The sequence below is a fragment of the Heloderma suspectum genome, chromosome 11, assembly GCF_057233095.1.
Source record: "Heloderma suspectum isolate Gila_16-S chromosome 11, 16-S_ref, whole genome shotgun sequence".
Taxonomy (NCBI): Eukaryota; Metazoa; Chordata; class Lepidosauria; order Squamata; family Helodermatidae; genus Heloderma; species Heloderma suspectum.
In genome coordinates, this window is record NC_139468.1 from 19,088,785 (window position 1) to 19,107,796 (window position 19,012).

At 42.5% G+C, this 19,012-nt stretch overlaps 1 protein-coding gene across 6 annotated transcripts in view; it reads right to left on the reverse strand.

Moving 5' to 3' along the window:
* SCG3 (secretogranin III) overlaps nucleotides 1–19,012 on the reverse strand; it is a 149,294-nt gene that overhangs the window by 63,611 nt on the left and 66,671 nt on the right. For all 6 annotated transcript variants that reach the window (XM_084817093.1, XM_084817097.1, XM_084817096.1 and 3 more), the window contains exon 2: nucleotides 29–154. In XM_084817093.1, the coding sequence (XP_084673219.1) occupies nucleotides 29–154 (126 nt within the window). The remainder of the gene's footprint in view (nucleotides 1–28; nucleotides 155–19,012) is intronic.

Sequence of the window (19,012 nt, forward strand, 5' to 3'; positions counted from 1 at the left end):
TTCAGATGAGTTAGCAGAAGGTACCTACCTCCTCTGGTGGCCTCGGGCTTGGGGAAGCCGTTTACCTGGCCTACGATCAGTGCCATCAGTGGTAACAGGACAGCCAGTTTGAGAAGCATCTTTCTGCCAGTTGGGTCTTCTGCCTTGGCCGTGCCTTGGGAAAGAAAGCCCGGCTTCAGAGCCAGAGGAAAAGAGGTGGGGGAAACCCTCCTGGCTGCTTAAGAAAGATCCGAGGGGTGTTTAGGCAAGGGTGCCTCCTCCTCCTTTCCTCCGGAGGGCTTCGTGCGCCAATGCCGCCCTGCCGCGGCTGCTAGCGGCAGCGGGCGCGGTTGGAACGCGCTGGGAGCTGTCCAGCCCTCCTGGTGCTGAAATCACGGGCGCCGCATCTGGCGCCGGACCAGCCAGCTTGCTTTGGCGTGTGGCTGGAGAGACGCCTTCTCGCTCTCTGCCTCCTTCTTTTTCTTTCCTTGATCGGTAGATGAGCTAGTTCCTTTCCCCGCTGATAGCTCCGGACAGGGGTGGGAGGAGAAAGAAGGGGAGGAGATCAGGGAGGAGAATTGGAGGGGAGGGGGGCTGCGGATGCGCGAGCATGCGTGCACCACCTGGTCCTGCGCGCGCGCGCGCGAGCACATAGCTCTCTAACCCAGCCTCGCCCGTTGGATGAAGCCGTTCTTATGGAGCAGTCGGAAAAGCTTTCAGATATAGAAGCGGAGGATCTCTGCTTCCAGATTTGCAAGCACACCACGTCCCCTCCTACAGCCCCTTTGACAATTTCTAGCAGCAAAAGGCTCCAACACATCGGTAGTCTCTCTCTCTCTCTCTCTCACACACACACACAAATACACACACACACCAGTGATGTCCCCTTAAGTGATGTTCAAGGCCTATGATTCATATTTATGATGTATGTCATCGTTGCTTCTCAAACACACGCAGGGCAGGAATAGCACTGCTTCCTCGCAGGGCGATTCCTAAAACAAAGCCTCAGTCTGAGTCAGGGCACATTAATAAACCACACCTGGTGAGGTTGAAGGAGAAAGGATCAGTTTTCAGGTGGCATAGGAAAGTTGAATGCTACACTGGGGTTTCTCCTCGTTGAACTTCAGCCCCATTGCAGCCAGCTAGCACAAACACTAACCCACCTCTTCCATTCTGTTCACACCCTTCGCACGCAGTGTTTTCATCGTTCCTGCTGATGGTCAGGATTCAAAACTACAGGCGTGAGAGGCAAAAATAGATTTCTGAGTATTCCTTATGAGTTTCCAAGTGAGCGAACAGGATCAGAGGTGCACATTAAATAGTAGACATACCAAGAAAAATCCAAAATCCATGTTAGCATAATACCTTGATTACATCACAAATGATGCAAGCATTTTGTAGTTGCTGTGATCTCTTAATTGGCCTGATAAAGATATTACACTAATATGGCATTTGGATTTTTTTTTTCTTGCAGCCAACACAGCCACCTTTCATTTATTTACAGGCAAATAAAGACAAATATGGGCCACAAGATGTGAAGCATCTATATTTTCTTTCCCTTCTCTCCGATGTTAATTCTAAAGGTCATGGAAGACACAAGAACAGTTGAGTTTTAAAAAGCAAGCAAATGCATGGAGAGCACTGTTTAATGTAAGGGTATTGGAGAAATCTGCAATGGATTCAAACAAGTTCAAATGTCTATGAATCTGACATGCAGATTCTGCACCAGACTGACTTTTTCCAAGTCACATGGATTCTGTGGCCTTGCTGACCATTTTTCTTTAACATAAGTGTGTGTGTGTGTGTGTGTGTGTGCGTGTGTGCAAATGTGCACTTGCGCTAATGCACAATGGTGCATGTGGGATGAAATTCTCATACATTTTTTTTTTTTTTAAATCTGATTCTGTCAATGAGGGGATGCTGGAATGAAAGATGCCTGCCAATCTGCGAAACACAGATGGAACAGATTTAACAAAATCCATACATCCCTAGTTCAATGTCAAGGAACAGCTTGAGGGTATGCAATGGAACCAACTTTAGACAGCTCTTCTCTGTGTGCCCTCCTGTCAGAGGTTAGATGTGTGGTGACTGGGAAAAAAGCCTTCTCTGTGGTTGCATCCCAGTTTTGGAATGCTCTCCCCAGAGTTACTTGTCTGGCCCCCAAGTCTGATTAATTTTAAATCTGATTAGCTTTGATGCTGCTCTTTATTGTTTCTAGGTTTTTATCTCTTCTTCCTCTTCCTCTTCCTCTTCTGCTGCTGCTTCTTCTTCTTCTGCTGCTTCTTCTGCTCCTCCTCCTCCTCCATTTCTGCTATTTGTTAGGAATCATTTAATGGTCTAAATTGTTTGTTTAGTGTTGTTTTAATTGAGCTTGAGTAAGCTGCCTTAGAATTATTTTTAATTATAAGGTGGTGTACCATTTTTAAAACATGGAAGCAAACAGAATTTCTAAAAGAGATACAAATTATATGCTCTCTCTCTCACACACACATAAATATATACATAAACACAGACAAAGTGTGTGTGTGTGTGTGTGTGTGTGTGAGAGAGAGAGAGAGAGAGAGAGTGTCTAACTATTTAGTTATGAAGACATGCTACACACACTCAGAAATGTGTCTAGTATTACTTCACATGTTCCCAAGGCTGATCTGGAAGCTTACTTCACACATCCTCAGCATGGCACAATTATTATTTCATATGTATGGTTGAAGATAGTTCTGGACTATCTGGGTCTCTCTGGTGAATTCTGGCTCTTATCAAGCCCTGACCATATATTATGATTGTACAAATTACAAAAGGAGGGAAGTACATTAAGTGGAATCTAGGTTTAGTTTTAAGCCCTAGGAGATGCACAGTATTATGCTGACAAAAAGGAAGATTCTGAAGGAAGCTTTCTGGTATATCTCAACAGTGCCATCTTTAGTCAGGTATCAATAGAAATCACAGCATGGCATCTAAACCAAAGTTGTAGAAGACTGAGACAGGGAACCAGGCAGATCAATTTCCAGGCCTACTGGGGCTTAATTTTCTGCCCCACCACTGTGCTTATAGGGTAATGTAATGAACATGTAGTAGGCTTTTTAAATTAGGTCCTCAATGTTGTTAACACATTTTTTTTTTTAAGTCTCACACATTTCCCTCTCCTCCTTCCACAATAATTACTCCATTCTCAGTAATGTACCATCCCAATTCAGAGCCAATTACTATGAGAGGCCCAAGGCATAGGAATGAATTGCTGCTGTTTCTCTTGTATTTTTAATCTGCCCAATAACCAATATTCTCTGGGCAGATTAAACAAATTACACTCACACATGTAATTTGGGAAACGAATTATACCCACATCCCTAAATTGAACCCATGTGTCCCAGGCTATCAACAGCGTTACTTATTTGAGCACTGGAAGGAGGGGCAGGTCAGATGGAGCTGAAATAGCAGCAATGGAAAGTAGTGCTGAGTCAGTATACGGGAAATGGTAGCACAGTTTCAAGTTTATGCTGCAGTGTCTGGCAACCAGATTTCCCAGAGGGGCCAATTTAAAGCAAACTCCTGCCACACTTTACCAGGGCTACACATGACTAAACACCACACACAAGCACATTTCTGCCTTGGAATTCTGCCTTGGAATGGAATGAGAGACCACATGAAATGTATGTGTGGTTCAGACCTTGAGTCTCTGGAAGTTCCTCCTCTCTCTTGTCCCAAAGCCAGCAGAGAGGAAGGAGGTTGTTTAGAGCTAAAAAAAATTATTTGAATCCACTAGCAGGAAACAGCCGGCAAACCGTTGGTCATCCGTATGGGCTGATTTTAGTCCGGAAGTGATCAGTTGCTGACTACTGCAGTTGTTACGTTCCGCTGAAGCGATAGTCTCTTACTGAAAATCCACTTCTGCTCTGCACTGGTGTGAGAGCAATGTTTACACAAAATCTAATAATGCTTTCAAGATATATTAATTCCGAAACTACTAGCAGTGTTCAGTTGGTCCATTTACTGACCCAATTTAGCTGAAATGCATAGTTGTATATTTAACTGCCTGCTAGCAAACATGGCCCCCTTCATGGATCACTGCCTTGTTGTGGCGGAGGGGCTTGCGTAACTCAGTGAAGCCATAAGCTATGCCGTGCAGGGCCACCCAAGACGGACAGGTCATGGCAGAGAGTTCTGACAAAATGTGGTCCACTGGAGAAGGAAATGGCAACCCACTCCAGTATTCTTGCCAAGAAAACCCCATGGAATGTATCACAAGGCTAAAAGAGATGACGCCGGAAGATGAGCCCCTCAGGTTGGAAGGTGTCCAATATGCTACTGGGGAAGAGCAGAGGGTATTTCCAAGTAGCGCCAGAAAGAGTGAAGCGGCTGGGCCAAACCCGAAAGGACACTCAGCTGTGGATGTGTCTGGCGGTGAAAAGAAAATCCGATGCTGTAAAGAACAATATTGTTTAGGAACCTGGAATGTCAGATCAATGAATCAAGGTAAGCTGGAGGTGGTCAAACATGAGATGGCAAGATTGAACATCGACATCTTGGGAATCAGCGAACTAAAATGGACAGGCATGGGCGAATTTAATTCAGGTGACCATCATATCTACTATTGTGGGCAAGAATCCCTTAGAAGAAATGGAGTAGCACTCATAGTCAACAAAAGGGTGGGAAAAGCAGTACTGGGGTACAATCTTAAAAATGATAGAATGATCTCAGTACGAATCCAAGGCAAACCATTCAACATCACAGTAATTCAAGTCTATGCCCCAAACACTGATGCCGAAGAAGCTGAGGTTGATCGGTTCTATGAAGACCTACAACACCTTCTAGAACTAACACCCAAAAAAGATGTCCTCTTCATCATAGGGGATTGGAATGCTAAAGTAGGAAGTCAAGAAATCACCGGGATAACAGGCAGGCATGTTCTTGGTGTACAAAATGAAGCAGGACAAAAGCTAATAGAGTTTTGCCAAGAGAACATGCTGATCATAGCAAACACTCTTTTCCAACAGCACAAGAGGCGACTCTACACATGGACGTCACCAGATGGTCAATATCGAAATCAGATTGATTATGTCCTTTGCAGCCAAAGATGGAGAAGCTCCATACAGTCAGTCAAAACAAGACCTGGAGCTGACTGTGGCTCAGATTATGAGCTGCTTCTTGCAAAATTTCGGCTTAAATTGAAGAACGTCGGGAAAACCACTAAACCGTTCAGGTATGACCTAAATCATATCCCTGATGAATATACAGTGGAGGTGAGGAATAGATTTCAGGGATTAGACCTGATAGACAGAGTGCCTGAGGAACTATGGACGGAGGTCCGTAACATTGTTCAGGAGGCAGCAACGAAATCCATCCGAAAGAAAAAGAAATGCAAGAAAGCAAAGTGGCTGTCTGATGAGGCTTTACAAGTAGCTCACGAAAGAAGGGCAGCGAAAAGCAAGGGAGAAAGGGGAAGATATACCCAACTGAATGCAGAGTTCCAGAGAATAGCAAGGAGAGACAAGAAGGCCTTCTTAAATGAACAATGCAAAGAAATGGAGGAAAACAACAGAATGGGAAAGACTAGAGATCTCTTCAAGAAAATCGGAGATCTCAAGGGAACGTTTTGTGCAAAGACGGGCATGATAAAGGACAAAGAAGGCAGGGACCTAACAGAAGCAGATGAGATTAAGAAGAGGTGGCAAGAATACACAGAAGAACTATACAGGAAAGATCTTAATGTCCTTGATAGCCATGATAGTGTGGTCACTGAACTTGAGCCGGACATCCTCGAGAGTGAAGTCAAGTGGGCCTTAGGAAGCATTAGTAACAACAAAGCTAGCGGAGATGACAGTATTCCAGCCGAGCTATTTAAAATCCTAAAAGATGATGCTGTTAAAGTGCTGCATTCAATATGCCAACAAATCTGGAACACTCAACAGTGGCCACAAGACTGGAAAAGGTCAGTTTACATTCCAATTCCAAAGAAGGGCAATGCCAAAGAGTGTTCAAACTACCGCACAATTGCGCTCATTTCACATGCCAGCAAGGTAATGCTCAAAATCCTACAAGCTAGGCTTCAGCAGTATGCGAACCGAGAACTACCGGAAGTACAAGCTGGGTTTCGAAGAGGCAGAGGAACTAGAGATCAAATCACCAACATTCGCTGCATCATGGAGAAAGCAAGAGAATTCCAGAAAAACGTCTATTTCTGCTTCATTGACTATGCTAAAGCCTTTGATTGTGTGGATCACAACAAACTGTGGCAAATTCTTAAAGTGATGGGAGTACCAGACCACCTTACCTGTCTCCTGAGAAACCTGTACGAGGGTCAAGAAGCAACAGTAAGAACCAGACACGGAACAACCGAGTGGTTCAAAATTGGGAAAGGAGTACGACAAGGCTGCATATTGTCACCCTGCTTATTTAACTTATATGCAGAGTACATCATGAGAAATGCCGGGTTGGATGAATCAGAGGTCGGAATTAAGATTGCTGGGAGAATTATCAACAACCTCCGCTATGCAGATGATACCACCCTAATGGCAGAAAGCGAAGAGGATCTCAAGAGCCTCTTGTTGAGGGTGAAAGAGGAGAGTGCAAAAGCTGGTTTGAAACTCAACATTAAAAAAACTAAGATCATGTCATCTGGCCCTATCACTTCCTCGCATATAGAAGGGGAAGAAATGGAAGCAGTGACAGATTTGACTTTCTTGGGCTCCAAGATCACCGCAGACGGTGACTGTAGCCATGAAATTAAAAGACGCTTGCTCCTTGGGAGGAAAGCTATGGCAAACCTAGACAGCATAGTAAGAAGCAGAGACATCACCTTGCCGACAAAGGTCCGTCTAATCAAAGCTATGGTTTTCCCAGTAGTAATGTATGGCTGTGAGAGCTGGACTATAAGGAAGGCTGAGCGCCGAAGAATTGATGCTTTAATTGATGCATATTGTTCTTTAATTGATGCATATTGTTCTTTACAGCATTGGATTTTCTTTTCACCACCAGACACATCCACAGCTGAGTGTCCTTTCGGGTTTGGCCCAGCCGCTTCACTCTTTCTGGCGCTACTTGGAAATACCCTCTGCTCTTCCCCAGTAGCATATTGGACACCTTCCGACCTGAGGGGCTCATCTTCCGGCGTCATCTCTTTTAGCCTTGTGATACGTTCCATGGGGTTTTCTTGGCAAGAATACTGGAGTGGGTTGCCATTTCCTTCTCCAGTGGACCACATTTTGTCAGAACTCTCTGCCATGACCTGTCCGTCTTGGGTGGCCCTGCACGGCATAGCTTATGTCTTCACTGAGTTATGCAAGCCCCTTCGCCACAACAAGGCAGTGATCCATGAAGGGGCTTACTCTGCCCTGCCATTCAGTAATAAATATCTAAATGCCTAATCATGGGTATATGCTCTATATTCCTTACATTTTAGCATGTATGCTACATTCAGCCTCCAATCCTATACACACATACCTGGGAGTAAGTGCCATTTAACTCACTGGAGTTTACTTCTGACTAGACCTGTATAGGATCACGTGACACATCCTTGGGAGAACAATCTATAACATCTACAGAAATCCTGGAAAATACTGTCAACTCCAATCCTGCAACACACTCATTTAGGGTGGAATTCATACTCTGAGAATGACTGAACATCCAGATACAGTCAGGGCCAGAAATATTGGAACAAGGATAACTGTTTTGGCAGTTGGCCTCTGTACACCACCACACTGAAGTTGAAAAGAAACACACTCAGATGGGAGCGAAGTCAGGACTTTAAGCTGTAATTCAAGGGGTTTGACAAAAGTGGGGCACTAACCATTCAGGAAGGACAGCCAGTGGCATACCCCCCCCCCCATCGTTGGTGGCTCATAAGTAATGGAACAAATGGCTGACCGAGCAGCTGCATGGCCAGGTGTGGCCTGTTTCCTGGGCACCCCATGACCAGTCAAGCAGATGAAAGGCCTGGAGGTGGTTCTGAGTATTACATTTGCATTTGGTAGCTGTTCACTGAAACTCCCAACATGAGATCCAAAGAGGTGTCCATGCGAGTGAAGGAGGCCATCATTAGGCTGATGAAACAAAATAAACCCATCAGAGAGATAGCAAAAACAGTGGGAGTGGCCAATACAACCATCTGGAACATCCTGAAAAAGAAGGAATTAACTGGCAAGCTCAGCAACAGCAAAAGGCCTGGAAGACCACAGAAGACAACTAAAGTGGATGACCGCAGAATTCTGCTCATGGTGAAGAGGAACCCTTTCACAACATCTAGCCAGGTCAAGAATGCTCTTGTGGAGGTAGGCATGTCATTGTCAACATCTACAGTCAAGAGAAGGCTTTATGAATGTAAATACAGAGGCTTCATAGCAAGGTGCAAACCACTGGTAACGCTCCAGAACAGAAAGGCCAGATTAGCCTTTACCAGCAAATACCTAAAAAAGCCTGCCCAGTTCTGGAATAAGATTCTTTGGACTGATGAAACCAAGATTAACTTGTACCAGAATGATGGGAAGAGAAAAGTATGGAGAAGGAAAGGAATAGCTCATGATCTAAAGCATACCACATCATCTGTCAAACATGGTGGAGGCAGTGTTATGGCATGGGCATGTATGCCCATGCCATAACAATGGAACTGGGTCACTGGTGTTTATTGATGACCTGACTGCTGATAAAAGAAAAGCAGCAGGATGAGTTCTGAAGTGTATAGGGCTATACTTTCTGCTCAGATTCAGCCAAATGCTGCCAAACTGATAGGACGCCGCTTCATATTGCAGATGGATAATGACCCAAAACATACAGCAAAAGCTACCCAAGAGTTTCTCCAGGCAAAGAAATGGGATGTTGTTCAATGGCCAAGTCAGTCATCAGATCTCACCCCAATAGAGCATGCTTCTCACTTACTGAAGACAAGACTGAAGGCAGAAAGACCCACAAACAAGCAGCAGCTGAAGGTAGCTGCAGTAAAGGCCTGGCAAAGCTTCCTGAGGGAGGAAACTCAGCATTTGCTCATGTCTGTGGGTTTCAGACTTCAGGCAGTCATTGACTGCAAAGGATTTTCATCCTGGTATTAAAGGCGATCCTTAAGTTTGAAATGATGTTAGTTTGTTCCATTACTTATGAGCCACCAGCGATGGGTGTGTGTGTATGCCACTGGCTGTACCTCCTGAAGGGTTAGTGCCCCACTTTTGTCAAACCCCTTGAATTACAGCTGAAAGTCCTGACTTCGTTCCCATCTGGGTGTGTTTCCTTTCAACTTCAATGTGGTGGTGTACAGAGGCCAATTGCCAAAACAGTTATCCTTGTTCCAATATTTCTGGCCCTGACTGTATATCCAATGCATGTCCCCTGCCACATCTCTGCCTGTGTCATTGATCTGAGCAATCAATCAGGAGGTATGCCCAGAGCAGCAACTCAAGAGACACACTGGGTGAGCTCCTTTGAGGGTTAGTAACTTCGCTGCATCTCAGGATGGTCACTGTGGAGCCATCCATACAGCTGCTACATACATACATATGTATGTATTTACATACATACATACATACATACATACATACTGTATGTAAATCGGATATAGCTTTTGAATCTTTTCTCTTTAACATTTTACTCCATGTTACAGTGTTAGAGTTAACTCGTCTCCACAACCCATTTTACTCTGCAATAATCCTGCAATAATTATCACATAGAAATAAGACCGTGGTGTGACTCTTCTGAAAACCATTTGTGTGGACTGTTGTGTCTATCCCAGTAGTTTTCACAGTACCTCCCCTTAGACAATCCTTTCCACATTGATTTGACTATTGAATCCCCAAGTCTCTGCCATGGAACCCTCCCTGTGTTGCAGAACAGCCTTGGGGGCTTTCTAGGCCACACTCTCAGTTCATGTGATGTGCCAGCTTTGCCCACTAAGTCTTTCTATTGCCTTATGCAAGTGGACCCTGTGCTGTAGATTAAATATCAGCTTTCAACATTTAGAGACCTGGAACCCAACTTTCATCCAAACCTCCAACATGGGATCCATTTGTGATTTTACAGTATGTATTTACCCTTTGTTTTTCCTGTGTCTCCTCCTCCTTTCTTTGTCTCTCTTTTTCTTAATAATAAAGGAAAATCATGGAGATGCTACTACTGGGGCCCAATGTTCTAGTATAGAACATACCCAACACACCCCTTCAACTGAAGGAAGAGATTGCTAGAGATGGGAATACTTTTTTGGGGGGAAGGTTGTCTGCCATTAACTGATATTCTTTTTGAAGAACTTGATAAACTTCCAAAGAACTAGAGTTTAACAACTGTCCCCTTTACCTTCAAGTTCTTATATATAAAGTTATGGTTTGGTGCCACCTTCTGGCTTCTTGGAATCTATTTGCTAGGAGTGTCATATCTCAAAAGCTTGTCCGCAATTTTGTGTGTATTCCACTGACCCTAACAAAAGCATTGCCCAACCACAGATTTTGGAATTTTTCTTATGAACCTATGTGGCTTACTTTTCTGTGTTTAACTGTGATGTCTGGGGTGCATCATAGTATGCTCAGTCCTAAATACTGACCAAAATCACAAGCCAGTGTTAGAAAAAAATGACTTAAAAATAATACCGAGACCACTGAGATACAGGGCTGGTTCTCAGCAGGGTGGATTCTAGGAGATCTGGCAATGAGGTTGGGTACATGGGTGGGCAGAAGGTAGATCCCTGCATGTTTTGCAGTAGGTTGGCAAGGATTCCTGACTCCCAATTGTTTCAACAGTAGCAGCAGCGATTATACCCACCCTAAATTATACTGCTTAACTGGAGGAAGTTAGGGGTAACCAACAGTGGATTTTTGTGTGGAAGGACTGTGTGATCTGTTCAGTTCTGGTACTCAAAACAAATTCCTGGGCTCAGAATTCTTTAATTCTAAGTGTGTGCCTTTTACACCTGGCTCCAGATGGTGGATCTCGGGGTTCTAGTAAAACACAAAGGGTGCTATGAGGCTTTTTATTGTGCAATCACACTGCCTCATTCACAACGTTTTACCAGCGTAGTGTCCTGATGACTTCAATTTGTAGCCATCCTGTGTTTTCCCACAGGTTCTTCTGTCTCTTTTTCTTACCAGCTGCACAGTGCCTTTTGATGGATAGCTCTAGGAGCCCTCTATCTGGAAGCACCCGTAGTCTTATAGCACCTTAAAGATTAGCAAACCTATTACAGCATAAGCTTTCATATACTACAGCCAACTTTGTCAAATGCAGTTTTGGTTATATTTAGCAATCGTATATCTTGATACGGTTTGTAAGCCACTGATATTTAAGTGTGTTATAAATATTAAAATAAAATAGTGGGTGGTATAGAAATGAAATGAACGAATTATTATCTAACACCTTATGCTCATACCAAGCATCATTACCAGCAACGCTCCTTCTCTACCGCCTACTGGATGTTGTATCCATGTGCTTTGCAACAGCCTATCATGAGAAGACATTACAGACAACTCTTGGCATTTGCTGTTCAAGTTTAGGATTTCAGCTCCAGGAAAGCAACCAAGCAAGCTTTTTTTTCATATGTAATCATACGGTGTTTATATTGGATTTGTTCGTTTTTAATGTTGTGTACGCTGCCCTGGAATCCCTTGTGGATGGAGGGCAGTTAATAAATTTTAGAAATAAATAAGGGCACAATCCTGTTGGGATAGGCGGGCACCTCTGAACACGGAGGCGAGCACCTATCCAATGCGGGGCAGGAGAAGTGCGGAGGGGATCATCCCCTCCGTGCTTCAGCTGCCCTGCATTTGCGGCTAGACAGCCAATTTCAGCTGTGTAGCTGCGGGAAGGCAGAGTGGGGCAAGTGGCTGCCAGATGACACATCGGGTGCGTTGTACTGGCATTTCCGCCTTCCCCGCCCTGGAATGCCCCATTTTCACCGCTCCGCACTCCTCTTCTGAGCACTGTTCTGAGCTGCCTGCGAGGCAGCGCGGGGGGTGGGGGGGAAGGCCAGTTCTCAGGGAATTGACCTCGGCATGGGTTCCGAGGTCGGTTCCTGGAAACTGATGTATCCTGTGGCCATCTAGCCACTGAGTAATGGCCATAGGATTGCTCCCTAAATGTGTAATAGAACCTTTAAAAGTAATCATGTGTAATAGAATGTTTAGGGTGCAATCTTATGCAAGTTTAGACAGAAAAAAGTCCTACAACTCCAAGCATTCCCCAGCCAGCTGCGCTAAACATGCATAGGATTGCACCCTTAATCTCATAATGGGTAGTATCCAATGTTAGTTCTATGCAGAGTAGACTCATTGGAACGAATGAGATTTAATCATGACTTAGGTCCCATTCATTTCAATGGGTCTACTCTGTGTAGGACTAACACTGCATACTAAAAAATCTTTGTCCTTACAGAATACTGGTAGTTCAGACATTCAGGCTACAATCCTGTACGCAATTACCTGAGAGTAAGTCTGATTCACTTGTCTGTAATATTGTCTTTACAGGACAGGCTGTTGCAAAGTACATGGATGCAACATTCATAGGAGGTAAAGAAATGGAGTAGCAGGAAATGATGCTTGGAATGAGAATAGATGTTAAATTATTATTAATTTTAATATTTCTACCCCACTTTAAAATGTATCAGTGCAATAGGGGTTACTTGTGAGTAGATATGCATAGGATTGCCCTGTCTGCCACATTTACTCAGTGAAGCCAAGTCCCAGCCTGTGTTCAATGGGGCTTACTCTCTGGTGAGCACAACAGCAAGGCAAGGCGGCCTCATGGGGACTCATCTTGCAACTGAGGCTGGCCTGTTGCAGACATTGTCATCTTTTCAGCATCAGGTTAAGACCATCCTCTACTTCCAGGCATTCAATGGCATATGATGGGGCATTTATGTCAGCTGTCTTTAACAGGTTTAGTATCTTACTGAAATTATTTTTAGCTGCTTAAATTGTTTTACATTTTGTATGTTCACATTAGTATACTATGTTTTATTACCTTGTATCTGTGGTTTGTAATTTTTGTGAATTGTTGGGGACTGCCCAGAGAACTTTGGCTATTGGGCGGTATAGAAATGTAATGAATAATAACAATTTTAAAAAATATTTTTTAGATATATGTTGTCTCTGTGTGCTATCTGTTTATATGTTTTTGTGTAGTTTTGAGCAACTTTGTATAATGTGTTTTTCAATACATACATCATAATAATTAAAAAAAATGTTTTTAGATGTGTTGTCTGTGTGTGTCCTATCTGTTTACATCTTTTTATGTACTTTGTTTCTTGGGCTCCAAGATCACCGCAGACGGTGACTGTAGCCATGAAATTAAAAGATGCTTGCTCCTTGGGAGGAAAGCTATGGCAAACCTAGACAGCACAGTAAGAAGCAGAGACATCACCTTGCCGACAAAGGTCCATCTAATCAAAGCTATGGTTTTCCCAGTAGTAATGTATAGCTGTGAGAGCTGGACTATAAGGAAGGCTGAGCGTCGAAGGATTGATGCTTTCGAACTGTGGTGCTGGAGAAGACTCTTACGAGTCCCCTGGACTGCAAGGAGGTCAAATCAGTCAAGCCTAAAGGAAATCAACCCTGAGTGCTCATTGGAAGGACAGAGACTGAAGCTGAAGCTGAAATATTTTGGCCACCTAATGCGAAGAGAAAACTCTCTGGAAAAGACCCTGATGCTGGGAAAGCCTGAAGGCAAAAGGAGAAGGGGACCGCAGAGGATGAGATGGCTGGATAGTTGTTGTTCAGTCGTGTCCGACTCTTCGTGACCCCATGGACCACAGCACGCCAGGCCTTCCTGTCTTGCGCTGTCTCCCGGAGCATGCTCAAGTCCATATTCATTGCATCAGTGCAATGAATATGGACTTGATGCAATGAATATGGGCTTGAGCACGCTCCGGGAGAGAGTGCAGGACAGGAAGGCCTGGCGTGCTATGGTCCATGGGGTCACGAAGAGTCGGACACGACTGAACAACAACAATGTACTTTGTATAATGTATTTTAATACATAATAACGCTAAAATGTTTTTAGATATATGTTGTCTGTGTGCGTGCTACCTGTTTATAAGTTTTAATGTAAATTTTTGGTACTTTGTATGATGTATTTTAATACATAAAAACGTCAAAATGTTTTTAGATATATGTTGTCTGTGTGCGTGCTACCTGTTTATAAGTTTTTATGTAAATTTTTGGTACTTTGTCTAGTGTATTTTAATACATAATAACGTTAAAATGTTTTTAGATATATGTTGTCTGTGTGCGTGCTACCTGTTTATAAGTTTTTATGTAAGTTTTTGGTACTTTGTATAGTGTATTTTAATACATAATAACGCTAAATTTATTTATTTATTTATTTATTTATTTATTTATTTATTTATTTATTAAATTTATTAATCGCCCATCTGACTGGTCACCCAGCCACTCTGGGCGATGTACAACCCACCATAAAACAATTTAAAACAATACAATTTTACCATAAATTTTTTTTTTAAAATACCCTAGCCCACCCCAAATGCCTGCCTGAACAACCACGTTTTTAATGCACGACGGAAGCTCATTAAAGAGGGGGCATGACGGAGTTCCCTAGGGAGGGAGTTCCACAGAGTGGGGGCCACCACAGAGAAGGCCCTCTCCCTCGTCCCCACCAGTCTAGCTGTCCTGGCTGATGGGACAGAGAGAAGGCCATCCGAGGCTGATCTTGTTAAGCGGCCTGTCTGGTGTTGCTGGAGGCGCTCCTTAAGATAAGCTGGGCCGGAACCATATAGGGTTTTAAAGGTCAAAACCAACACCTTGAATTTGGCCCGGAAAACAACTGGTAACCAGTGCAACTCCTTCAGCACTGGAGTGATGTGATCTCGCTGGCGGCTGCCTTTAATCAGGCGAGCCGCCGCGTTCTGTACCAGCTGCAGTTTCCGAACCGTCTTCAAGGGTAACCCCACGTAGAGCGCATTACAGTAGTCCAAACGAGAGGAGACCAGGGCATGTACTACCGATGGGAGCAGATGGTCGGGAAGGAAGGGGCGCAGCCGCTGTATCAGATGGAGTTGATACAGCGCTGTCCGGCTCACAGCTGACACCTGAGCCTCCATGGACAGCTGGGAGTCCAAAATGACCCCCAGGCTGCGGACCTGGTCTTTCAAGGGTAGCCGTACCCCATTCAACACCAGGTCAACATCCCCCAGCCTCCTCTTGTCTCCCACCAAAAGTACCTCGGTCTTGTCAGGGTTCAGCTTCAGCTTATTCCTCCCCATCCAGCCACTCACCGTCTCCAGACATTTGGACAGGGATTCTACGGCCAACCTTGGTGAAGATTTGAATGAGAGGTAGAGCTGCATGTCATCCGCATATTGATGACACTGCACCCCAAACCTCCTGATGATAGCCCCCAGTGGCTTCACATAGATGTTAAATAGCATCGGGGAGAGGATGGAACCCTGTGGCACCCCACAAGTAAGTGGCCACGGGTCCGAAACCTCCTCTCCCAGTGCTACCCTCTGGTACCTGCCGGAGAGGAAGGACCGGAACCACCGCAATACCGTGTCTCCAATGCCCAACCCCTCCAGGCGGTCCAGGAGGATACCGTGGTCAATGGTATCAAAAGCCGCTGAGAGGTCGAGGAGAACAAGGAGGGAGCATTCACCCCTATCCAGAGCCCTCCTCATATCATCCACCAAGGCGACCAAGGCCGTTTCTGTCCCATGCCCAGGCCTGAAGCCCGACTGAAATGGGTCTAGATAATCAGTTTCTTCCAAGTGTGCCTTCAACTGCACCGCCACCACCCACTCAATCACCTTGCCCAAAAATGGCAGATTTGAGACTGGGCGAAAGTTGTTCAGAACTTGAGGATCCAAGGAGGGCTTCTTTAAGAGCGGTCTTATCACTGCCTCCTTGAGGGCTGATGGCATCACTCCCTCCTCAAGGGAGGCGTTCACCACCGCCTTGATCCCCTCACCCAGTCTCTCTCTGCAGCTCATAATGAGCCAAGATGGGCAAGGATCAAGTAAGCAGGTGGTCGGCCTTACAGATGAAAGCACCTTGTCCACTTCATCAGGAGGAAGAAGCTGGAACCGATCCCACAAAACCGGTTTGCCACAGGCCGCCTCTTGCTAAATGTTTTTAGATATATGTTGTCTGTGTGCATGCTACCTGTGTATTTTAATACATAATAACGCTAAAATGTTTTTAGATATATGTTGTCTGTGTGCGTGCTACCTGTTTATAAGTTTTTATGTAAATTTTTGGTACTTTATATAGTGTATTTTAATACATAATAACGCTAAAATGTTTTTAGATATATGTTGTCTGTGTGCGTGCTACCTGTTTATAAGTTTTTATGTAAATTTTTGGTACTTTGTATAATGTATTTTAATACATAGTAACGCTAAAATGTTTTTAGATATATGTTGTCTGTGTGCGTGCTACCTGTTTATAAGTTTTTATGCAAATTTTTGGTACTTTGTTTAGTGTATTTTAATACATAGTAACGCTAAAATGTTTTTAGATAGATGTTGTCTGTGTGCGTGCTACCTGTTTATAAGTTTTTATGCAAATTTTTGGTACTTTGTACAGTGTATTTTAATACATAGTAACGCTAAAATGTTTTTAGATAGATGTTGTCTGTGTGCGTGCTACCTGTTTATAAGTTTTTATGCAAATTTTTGGTACTTTGTACAGTGTATTTTAATACATAGTAACGCTAAAATGTTTTTAGATAGATGTTGTCTGTGTGCGTGCTACCTGTTTATACGTTTTTATGCAAATTTTTGGTACTTTGTACAGTGTATTTTAATACATAGTAACGCTAAAATGTTTTTAGATAGATGTTGTCTGTGTGCGTGCTACCTGTTTATACGTTTTTATGCAAATTTTTGGTACTTTGTACAGTGTATTTTAATACATAGTAACGCTAAAATGTTTTTAGATAGATGTTGTCTGTGTGCGTGCTACCTGTTTATACGTTTTTATGCAAATTTTTGGTACTTTGTACAGTGTATTTTAATACATAGTAACGCTAAAATGTTTTTAGATAGATGTTGTCTGTGTGCGTGCTACCTGTTTATACGTTTTTATGCAAATTTTTGGTACTTTGTACAGTGTATTTTAATACATAGTAACGCTAAAATGTTTTTAGATAGATGTTGTCTGTGCGCGTGCTACCTGTTTATACGTTTTTATGCAAATTTTTGGTACTTTGTACAGTGTATTTTAATACATAGTAACGCTAAAATGTTTTTAGATAGATGTTGTCTGTGCGCGTGCTACCTGTTTATACGTTTTTATGCAAATTTTTGGTACTTTGTCTAGTGTATTTTAATACATAGTAACGCTAAAATGTTTTTAGATAGATGTTGTCTGTGCGCGTGCTACCTGTTTATACGTTTTTATGCAAATTTTTGGTACTTTGTCTAGTGTATTTTAATACATAGTAACGCTAAAATGTTTTTAGATAGATGTTGTCTGTGCGCGTGCTACCTGTTTATACGTTTTTATGCAAATTTTTGGTACTTTGTCTAGTGTATTTTAATACATAGTAACGCTAAAATGTTTTTAGATAGATGTTGTCTGTGCGCGTGCTACCTGTTTATACGTTTTTATGCAAATTTTTGGTACTTTGTCTAGTGTATTTTAATACATAGTAACGCTAAAATGTTTTTAGATAGATGTTGTCTGTGCGCGTGCTACCTGTTTATACGTTTTTATGCAAATTTTTGGTACTTTGTCTAGTGTATTTTAATACATAGTAACGCTAAAATGTTTTTAGATAGATGTTGTCTGTGCGCGTGCTACCTGTTTATACGTTTTTATGCAAATTTTTGGTACTTTGTCTAGTGTATTTTAATACATAGTAACGCTAAAATGTTTTTAGATAGATGTTGTCTGTGCGCGTGCTACCTGTTTATACGTTTTTATGCAAATTTTTGGTACTTTGTCTAGTGTATTTTAATACATAGTAACGCTAAAATGTTTTTAGAAAGATGTTGTCTGTGCGCGTGCTACCTGTTTATACGTTTTTATGCAAATTTTTGGTACTTTGTCTAGTGTATTTTAATACATAGTAACGCTAAAATGTTTTTAGATAGATGTTGTCTGTGCGCGTGCTACCTGTTTATACGTTTTTATGCAAATTTTTGGTACTCTGTCTAGTGTATTTTAATACATAGTAACGCTAAAATGTTTTTAGATAGATGTTGTCTGTGCGCGTGCTACCTGTTTATACGTTTTTATGCAAATTTTTGGTACTCTGTCTAGTGTATTTTAATACATAGTAACGCTAAAATGTTTTTAGATAGATGTTGTCTGTGCGCGTGCTACCTGTTTATACGTTTTTATGCAAATTTTTGGTACTTTGTCTAGTGTATTTTAATACATAGTAACGCTAAAATGTTTTTAGATAGATGTTGTCTGTGCGCGTGCTACCTGTTTATACGTTTTTATGCAAATTTTTGGTACTCTGTCTAGTGTATTTTAATACATAGTAACGCTAAGATGTTTTTAGATAGATGTTGTCTGTGCGCGTGCTACCTGTTTATACGTTTTTATGCAAATTTTTGGTACTCTGTCTATGGATATTTTAATACATAGTAACGCTAAGATGTTTTTAGATAGATGTTGTCTGTGCGCGTGCTACCTGTTTATACGTTTTTATGCAAATTTTTGGTACTTTGTCTAGTGTATTTTAATACATAGTAACGCTAAGATGTTTTTAGATAGATGTTGTCTGTGCGCGTGCTACCTGTTTATACGTTTTTATGCAAATTTTTGGTACTTTGTCTAGTGTATTTTAATACATAGTAACGCTAAGATGTTTTTAGATAGATGTTGTCTGTGCGCGTGCTACCTGTTTATACGTTTTTATGCAAATTTTTGGTACTTTGTCTAGTGTATTTTAATACATAGTAACGCTAAGATGTTTTTAGATAGATGTTGTCTGTGCGCGTGCTACCTGTTTATACGTTTTTATGCAAATTTTTGGTACTTTGTCTAGTGTATTTTAATACATAGTAACGCTAAGATGTTTTTAGATAGATGTTGTCTGTGCGCGTGCTACCTGTTTATACGTTTTTATGCAAATTTTTGGTACTTTGTCTAGTGTATTTTAATAC